The sequence below is a fragment of the Frankliniella occidentalis genome, unplaced genomic scaffold (assembly GCF_000697945.3).
Source record: "Frankliniella occidentalis isolate FOCC.00 unplaced genomic scaffold, Focc_3.1 Scaffold196, whole genome shotgun sequence".
Lineage (NCBI taxonomy): Eukaryota > Metazoa > Arthropoda > Insecta > Thysanoptera > Thripidae > Frankliniella > Frankliniella occidentalis.
In genome coordinates, this window is record NW_026267322.1 from 439,237 (window position 1) to 447,686 (window position 8,450).

General features: G+C 39.6%; 2 protein-coding genes across 3 annotated transcripts; one reads left to right on the forward strand and one right to left on the reverse strand.

Annotated features, from left to right (window-relative positions):
- The first annotated feature begins 1,076 nt into the window (after positions 1-1,076).
- LOC113215314 (sorting nexin-6) lies at positions 1,077-5,377 on the forward strand. 2 transcript variants are annotated; one of them, XM_026434923.2, is made up of 13 exons: positions 1,077-1,294; positions 1,532-1,567; positions 1,656-1,760; positions 2,023-2,133; positions 2,217-2,338; positions 2,420-2,540; positions 2,637-2,844; positions 2,930-3,042; positions 3,128-3,310; positions 3,564-3,581; positions 4,201-4,264; positions 4,367-4,452; positions 4,529-5,377. In XM_026434923.2, exons 1-13 carry the CDS (start codon positions 1,289-1,291, stop codon positions 4,580-4,582), a joined length of 1,227 nt encoding a protein of 408 aa, XP_026290708.1. In that variant the 5' UTR covers positions 1,077-1,288; the 3' UTR covers positions 4,583-5,377. The 2 variants fall into 2 exon arrangements, with proteins under 2 accessions (XP_026290708.1, XP_026290709.1); XM_026434924.2 differs by lacking the exon at positions 3,564-3,581 and having other exon boundaries at positions 1,079-1,294.
- Positions 5,378-6,182: 805 nt separating this feature from the next.
- On the reverse strand, positions 6,183-7,811 carry LOC113215315 (phosphoglycerate mutase 2). Its single transcript, XM_026434925.2, has 4 exons — positions 7,592-7,811; positions 7,004-7,236; positions 6,650-6,914; positions 6,183-6,574 (listed from the first exon to the last, which is right to left on the reverse strand). The coding sequence occupies exons 1-4, from the start codon at positions 7,689-7,691 to the stop codon at positions 6,408-6,410; spliced, it is 765 nt and encodes a 254-aa protein (XP_026290710.1). The 5' UTR covers positions 7,692-7,811; the 3' UTR covers positions 6,183-6,407.
- Positions 7,812-8,450: the final 639 nt, after the last annotated feature.

The window sequence follows — 8,450 nt, forward strand, 5'->3', positions numbered from 1 at the left end:
TGGCTCAACACCACCTGCTGTTTCATTTTAGAGCCTCGTCGGGCAGGAGGAGACGCGCGGTCACACTGAAATATACTACGATATGTAGCCGCGCTCGGCTTTGTTTTGAAAATACTGTGTCACATTTGGTTCGACAAACGTAAATTTTCTAAAACCACTGCTGCAGCAAGGATAAATAGCAAGTTTTGCCGTGAGTTTAGTCAGTGCTTAGTTTTTTGTTTGTTAAATGAAATATCTGCTTAGAATTTCCGCCATGGAATGGATCGTGAAAGCAGATGATACGAAACGCGAGTGGCAATGTTACATAACTTCGTAAAGTTTGTTCCTGCGCACGAAATTAGTTATGTGTCGTTCTACTGCTCTCTTGTATTAACTATTAGGTACCTTCACGACTTAAGCACAGCACGGCTAATGTTTTTCACTTGGAGAGGAGAGAGGGGGGGGTCTTCTTTCTTCCTCTGGCCCAGCGCGCTGGCAGCCGCTGCGGTAGAGGAGCGCCTTGCGAGTAGACAATCCCGCCACACACGTCTGCCACGGCAATGCCTACCTGGCAGGCGCTGAAAGAGCCCGACCTTTTGTTATGAACCCACGGGCAAACCTTTTATCACTGTATTTTTCGTAGACGATTGACGAAACGTGCACTACTTGCGTCTCTTTCAAGTGTGAGAATGGTCTTATCGTGCTAATTGTTTTAGAATAAATTTCTCTCAAGGAGACTGGAATTTGCATATTATTTACACCATTTACAAAATTAATGCGATGAGCCTTAATAAACTTCCATTCGCTCTTTCTGATACATTCATTCTCGTTCAACAAATAATGAGTAAGAAAATCTTGCCAGCGTGGACCCACGGGAGAGTACTCTCATTCGAAACCTAGACACGCGACATACTGCATTCGTACCAGCAGGTACCCTTCCTTTATCGAACCGCCACTAGAAAATGATTCCGCTTGCATCAAAACAACAGCAATGTCGTCATGTCGACCGCGAGGACTTTTAAACTTTTTGAAGAGGCGGGCGCGGACGCGCCAACGCACTACCGGAACTCGGTGGGCGGTATCCGGTCGACACTCGCTCGAGGAAGGAAGGCGAGTTGGTTGTCAGTTGCACTTGCACTTGTCTGTCAAAACGTCAGACGACCCAGGTTGTCGGTCGTTGAAGGGAGGTGTCGACTGGTTCATTTAATTGGAGAATCATTGGAGACGCGGGCACCCGCTGATAGAACTCCTGTTGATAACAGCGTCCTCTTCAGCTACGTCCGTCCGGTGTTGACGCTCCAACTTTACAATGATGGTGGGTTGTGTTCACTCTTGGTTCTTTAACCAAACTTTTGACATTTTACGCCGCCTCCCTAAAACTCGGTAATGTTCTTTTATTTTTATGTAACCATATTTACTTATTGCTGGTTACTTCTCGATTGCTGAGGCTGGTCACCCCATCTCACTACATTTGCTCTCCCCATTAAACTATTCACTTCATGTTGTCATGGATAAGGTCTTTCTCAGAGTTCAAATTTAATTTGTTTTGTAGGATGGTGTTGAAGATGCTTCAGAGGACTCGCGAAAGGTAAGACTCTACTCGTCAATAGAATCACATATTTAGTTAAATTTGTAGCTTGCTTTCACATTAACTAATTTTATTTCTCTTTTTACAGGGAGTAAGATCAGATACAGTTGACTTAACTGATAATTCTTTAGTTGTTGATATCTCTGATGCCCTAAGCGAAAAGGAAAAAGTGAAATTCACAGTTCATACCAAGGTAAGTTTCTGTGTGGAAACAATGTCTTGTTGACTACCTTTATATTATTAGTTGAGATTCAGATTCAGAGTTCACAAACCGCTAGCCTGATTCTCACTCACTCACTCCTCGTGAGCCTCACAAAGCCGAACAGATTGACTTGCCTTGCAGTAAAATCACGGCTGGTTTAACAAATGCATTTGCGTTTTGTGATCTCTGTATTCACACTCATACTTGTTCTGATCATTTATATCACTCATTTAAATATACAATGGAATTGCAGACAACTCTCCCAGAATTTCAAAAACCTGAATTTTTAGTGGTTCGCCAACATGAAGAATTTGTCTGGTTGCATGATAGGTTTGAAGAGAATGAGGTTTATGCTGGATACATAGTAAGTTGTTACACGTCAAGGTTAAAGCTCTTGAACCGCACTTAAACATCAACAATGTAATTACTTTTTCATGTTTGATATAGATACCCCCAGCTCCCCCTAGGCCTGATTTTGATGCATCTCGAGAAAAACTTCAGAAGCTTGGTGAGGGTGAAGGCTCCATGACTAAAGAAGAATTTTCTAAGATGAAACAAGAACTGGAAGCGTATGTCTTTTGGGAAATTTGTTGATTGTTTGTTTTTAGAAACATTTTTATAAGATTGGTATCTTTTCCCTCCCCCGACAGTGAGTATTTGGCAACTTTCAAGAAAACTGTTGCCATGCATGAGGTGTTTCTTTGCAGACTCGTTAGTCATCCAATTTTCCGCAATGACCACAATTTGCGAGTGTTTTTGGAATATGATCAGGTAAGCTTCTGAAGTGTAGATAAAGTAGTTGCTAAAATTGTTTTCATCCATCTATTTGGGTTGATTTTCTATATTTTTCCCTTAACTCTCTTTCAGGATTTGTGTGTTAGAGGGAAGAATCGAATGGAGATGCTGGAAGGCTTCGTAAAATCTTTTTCAACAACAAGTGATGAACTTCTACTATCAGCTACTGTAAAAGATGTAAATGACTTTTTTGAACAAGAGAAACTTTTTCTTCTGAAGTATTACAACCATTTAAAAGAGGCAACAACAAAGTCAGATAGTATGACCAAGAAACACAAAGGTAATTTTTGTTCTGAGTATTATTTTGCACTGTACATTCTAGACAAGGAGAATGTTATCATTAAAAAGTCTCCTTCTCATTCCAGATGTGGCTGACTGCTTCATTAAAGTGCATACAGGCCTCGTACAGCTCTCGGCTACTGATCCTGATCTGGGCAAATCACTCACTAAAGTTGCTGAAGTATTTGAAAAAGCTCGGGTATATAAGATACTGACGTATGGTATTGCAACTCCAAGTGAATGTTTACATCCTAATTGATTTTGAAATATCTGCTATCTTACAGAAAGTTGAGGGAAGAGTTGCTTCAGACGAGGACTTGAAGTTATCAGATCTGTTGCGGTATTATATGCGTGACACATATGCTGCTAAAAGATTGCTATACCGCCGTCTGAGATGCTTGGCCAATTATGAAACTGCAAATAGGAATCTGGAAAAGGCTCGTGCCAAAAACAAAGATGTCCATGCTGTAAGTATATTATGCATCTAGGTTTTTAATCTGTGGATTTAATTGGTGGAGGGAGAATTTATTTTAAGAGGTTTACCTTCACCCAGCCATTTCAATTAAACTATAATTGATCAAAGTGCAAAGTGTGCTCATAGATAAATTAAATTTTCAATCTCAGTTTAAGTATATTTCATTCAATATGCAATATGCTGCAAGTTTTATGGCTTATAAATTAGGAACTAATGGGCCTTTCTTGGTGCTGTGTTTCTTGTAGGCAATGGAGGTAGCTGAAGTGAGTATTTGGATGAAATTTTTATGATCAAATTTACGTTTTTTCTTTTTCTCAGTTTTTTGATTTTCATGGGTTTTAAGGCACTTAACAATTAAGATATACTGTAGAGAAAATGCTTTTCTCATTGACCCAAAATAGTTCAAACAGTTTTGAGTTGTTGGTTGATCTGGTTCAAGTTGCACTATGTGCATCAACAATTAAAATACCTAATTGCCTGTACATAAGGGACTTTTATTTTGTGTGTTATTCTGGTTAAGGAGTAACGCATGCTGTGTTATTTTACACACAGAATTGGCTCTGTTGCTCTTAAATTGTTATGGGGCTTGTTTAGAAAGGGAAACATTTTGTCATTTCTATGGTATCTATTGGTATGATGTAGTAATGTGTTATATTTTTCACTTTAGTATGACAATATTGCTTGGTATATTTGGTTGGAGGAATGTGTAATACGTTTACTTATTTATCATTCATTGATTAGAAAATGTTACCTAGGTATTTAGTTCTATGCTTGTGGTACATATGTTAGATTGAAACATTTAACTGGCTGTTGTTCTAGATACTGTGTTTGCCTTGGTTTGTGGTGCTTTTACTCTTATTTTATTTTGCTTTTCTGTTACAGGCTGAGACTGCTCAGAAGGTTGCATGTGAGAAGTTTGATCAGATGTCCGATAAAGGAAAAGAAGGTAAGAAAGTTTTTAATAATCATAGAAAGCCAGTGGTCAATTTCATTCACACACTTAGTCTTCTATGTAATACCTATCAATAATAATATCACAAATTTTCAGAACTCATGGACTTTAAAACAAGAAGAGTCATTGCATTCCGGAAGCATCTCATTGAATTAGCCGAGCTAGAAATAAAGCATGCAAAGGTAAATTTCAACTCTCAGCATGTATTAAATGAAAAACAATAAATTACTCTAAATTATATTTTTCAATTTTTTACAGTCTCAAGTTCAACACTTCAAGAACTGTTTGGCAAGTTTGAGGGATGAAGAATAATCATGAGATAAGCATTGAACAGATTTTTGAGGAACAAGACTTATGTGTATACTTATTTTTTTATCATAGAATTCAATATGCCTGTATTCTTGAAATTATATTTTATTGTGAATGTTAAAACTAATTGTAAACATAATCCAAAGTTATTCTTGAAATCATGCTTGTAACCAAGCCTGTGTTGCTGTATATTTTTTTAGTTATGCATTTTCCTTTCTTCAAATTTTTCGTTACTATTTGAAGTCAACTTTTTCTTGAGGCAGTATCAAGTTTAGCACTATTGTATGGAATGAGAACATAACTTTTTGTTTTGTTTTTGGTTTTACAATGTTGTCCTGACCTCTAAAAGTATTTGAGGGCATCTTTTGTTTATCCTTATTTCTGTTTTTGTATGATACAATGTATTTTACTCTGTCAACATCTTTGTTAGTTAATGGTGCCTTTACAGTTGGTATCTTTTTATTTAATGGTATTGAAAACTATTGTGCATTCCATGTTCATGCAAAATGTGATAACTTACTTTGCAAACTTGATTGAAATTTTGATGCTGAACTATGTGGGGACGCAAACCCATGTTAGAGGTAGTTTTAGCCTGTTCCCGGTGGTTTTCTGTATTGAGTACCAAGAAGTTGCCTGCAGTTTTGAGGTTTGTGGGCTTGCTTAAATGATCTGTTCCAATGTGAAAGTGTATTTGTTCATACCCTGTATCAACTAGGGGTGACACATAATTTTTCTACAAACCTAGTGTTATGTCTTTGTTATAAATTTGAATTATATAGAATGTTATACATGTTTCTATATACATATATATATTTACATGGAGAGGAGAGGTTGATTTTCCTATAAACCTTCGTTTTCAAACGAATGACTGGGAATGATTAATGTCTGATTTTTACTCGTCATTTCTAGCCTGAAATCGTTGTGAATAAGTTTGGTGCATTTTAATGCCCTGCAGTAAGTAAAGTTTGTCCAGATTTATACCAACGCTTGCGCTGTGACACAAAAGTACTACACTTACTGTTCTTAAGGTTACTGACTAGATTAGAATGTTGAGTCCCATGTGGGTACATGTCGGCCGTGTTTTTTTTTTTTTGCTGAAAAACACCACCTCTTTAATTTGGTCTGTGACTCAATGTGTTCCAAGTACCAAAGTCAGCTACATATCTCTTTTGCCTGCAGTGCCATCATACTCTCTTATGGTTTTCGTTTGTTCTGCATGATGAATGTTGAATGTAGTACAAAATTCACAAGGGCTTGTACAAAACAAATTGCATTTATTTTGTGATATCATTGAACATTTGAGCTGGTGGCATCAAACATTTCTCTTGGTATCATTTTATGGCTATGCTAAGCAAATCACAACCTTCAGTTTTAAGATAGTGAAGGTTGTTGCTCAAATTATTACTGCTTCCTAACTTTGTGGGTCAAGGAAGATAAAGAAAATGATTATAATGGCTGTCATATTGTCTTGTCTTAATACTCCATGATCCTCCTCTAATATCATGCTACTGCATTCTGTTAGAAAATACTAAATACGTAACCTAAAAATCTTTTAAGCAATTTGCATCAGAATCAAAGAAATTCCCTCTCAGTAGAGAACAACTTAAATAGTTCAGGTCATTTATTTGACTGCACATGAAACCAGCATGTATAACAATTTCTCTTGAGTGAGAAGGCTAAGTGCACAGCACTCATCTCCCTTTCCATGGCAGGAAAATTAAATAATTAAATTACATCACTTTGAATTGAAACAAGGGATTAAAAATAAAAACTTTGGTGATCCTATTTTTTAAAAGGATTATAAGAGAAGCACATTTCCTGTCGAACTTTACTTTGCTTTTCCTTGAGAAGCCACAGCCTCCATAGCCTTCTTCACAGTTTCTTCATCACCCAAGAACTTCATTGATACGACTGGTTTGAAGTCCTTGTCAAGCTCATATACAAATGGAATGCCAGTGGGAAGGTTCAGACCCATAATAGCCTCGTCACTCATATCTATTCAAAAAAATCATATTGCTTTAGAAAACATACAAAGGGAAGTAGACATAAAGGGTAAAACACAAAACTTACTGTCGAGGTGTTTGACAATGCCACGCAAACTGTTTCCATGGGCGGCAATGATGATCTTCTTGCCAGCCTTCAGTTGAGGAATGATAACATCATTCCAATAGGGCAGGGTGCGCTGAATGGTCAGTTTGAGACTCTCAAACTTAGGGAACTCAGCTTCAGAGGGGCCGTTGGCATAACGGGCATCTTTGACAATGGTTTCATAGTATGGGTGATCAGCTTCCATAGGAGGTGGTGGAATGTCAAAGCTGCGTCGCCAGATTTGGACCTGAAAATGGAAAACATTTGTTCAAGTTTATAAATCACAACTCATTAAGAATTTGTTAAAATTAAAAGAAAGTCACAGTAAAATTTTACCTGTTCCTCTCCATACTTGGCAGCTGTTTCAGATTTATTTAAGCCTGTCAGACCACCATAGTGACGCTCATTCAAACGCCATGATTTTTCGACAGGTAAATCAGACTGGCCAATGCCCTGAAGAATGGCTGCCAATGTTTTCTGGGCACGAGTTAAAACGGATGTATGAGCTATGTCAAATTGGTAGCCACTCTCTTTCAGAGCTTTGCCAGCGCTGACAGCTTCCTCTTCACCTGCAGAATAAAAGAGAATTAGAAGATGACAACATTGCAAAGTCGCAAAACTAGCAAACATTGTATTGGCTCAAAAGTATAGCTGGGAGGGATCCCTATTTGGCAGGAGAATCACTTGTAACAGAAGTAAACAAAAGGAGACCAATCGCTAAACGCACCCAAAGAAAATTAATGTCAAACAAGAAATATATGATCACTGACATAACCTACCCTTCTACAAATTAAGATTATTTTTCAGCAGTAAGGTATAGTGAGATAAAACTACAGAAACCACTGTTGAGATGCACTCAAAGTGAACACCTGAAGGGTAAGTGTCAGCACCCTTAAGCTTAAGACTTCTGCTGGATGAACTTACCCTTGGGGCTGAGGTTTGCATCATACCAGCCGCAGAACAAGTTCTTCTGATTCCATTCGCTCTCACCATGCCTCACCATAACAATTTTGTAGGCACTCATGGTGTGGAAGTGTTGTCTTTGACTTAGAAAACGGCGAAACAACGTTCTTGGCTTCTCCGCAAAGTGCCCTTGAAGAAGACGAGCTGGCGACGGGGCTGGTGCTGGTGCTGCGGCGGCGGGGTGAGCGGGGAGGCGGTGGATGGTGGGCGGGGTGGGCGGGGTAGCGAAGTCACGTTTGGAACACGCGCGCGCTCGAGGAACGCACGCGGAAGCAGCTGACAGTGCGGGTTGCCGACAGCACTGAGGGAGCGGGAGGGCCAGCTTAGGTCCGAGCATTTCAAAAAGCCGGGTATTACCCCCAAAACGAGCTCGAAAAATCCCTGAAAATTAAAATCAATGGATCGATAGGGACAAAAGACAAGCAGGCGCCCGGAACAGGGCCGCCAACCGCGGCGCGTCACTTCGAACAGACGCGCGAACAGTCACCCGGGCTGAACGCAATACCTTTCTTTTTTCATTTCCATTTTGTTTTGCTGCTGGCGTGCTTCATCCTATTAGATAAAAGCTGCTAACAGAGTACATCGCTCGCACTCGCACCGCCGTTCTAGACAGAGGGCGGCGGTCGGTGGCCAGGCCGGCTGTCAGCACACTCGGCGCGTAGGTTGGGCTGCCTATCCCGCACGGCGCTCCGGGACCATCGAGCATCGCTGCTCTCTCAGAGCAGACGCAGCTGACAAAGCGAGAGCTTGAGAAATGAGCAAGCCTTTCTCAAGGCGAGAGGACGACAACTACACTCTCGGGCCTCATGGAAAATGAGTT

Bases quoted from the DNA above. Each gene is read 5' to 3' on its own strand.
- LOC113215314 (XM_026434923.2), top strand. The intron at 1,761-2,022 runs GTAAGTTTCTGT...ATGGAATTGCAG, and splicing joins AATTCACAGTTCATACCAAG to ACAACTCTCCCAGAATTTCA. The intron at 2,134-2,216 runs GTAAGTTGTTAC...TGTTTGATATAG, and splicing joins AGGTTTATGCTGGATACATA to ATACCCCCAGCTCCCCCTAG.
- LOC113215315 (XM_026434925.2), bottom strand. From the start codon at position 7,691: ATGAGTGCCTACAAAATTGTTATGGTGAGGCATGGTGAGAGCGAATGG. The intron at 7,237-7,591 runs GTAAGTTCATCC...TTTATTCTGCAG, and splicing joins TGCAAACCTCAGCCCCAAGG to GTGAAGAGGAAGCTGTCAGC. The intron at 6,575-6,649 runs GTAAGTTTTGTG...TTTTTTGAATAG, and splicing joins CATTGTCAAACACCTCGACA to ATATGAGTGACGAGGCTATT.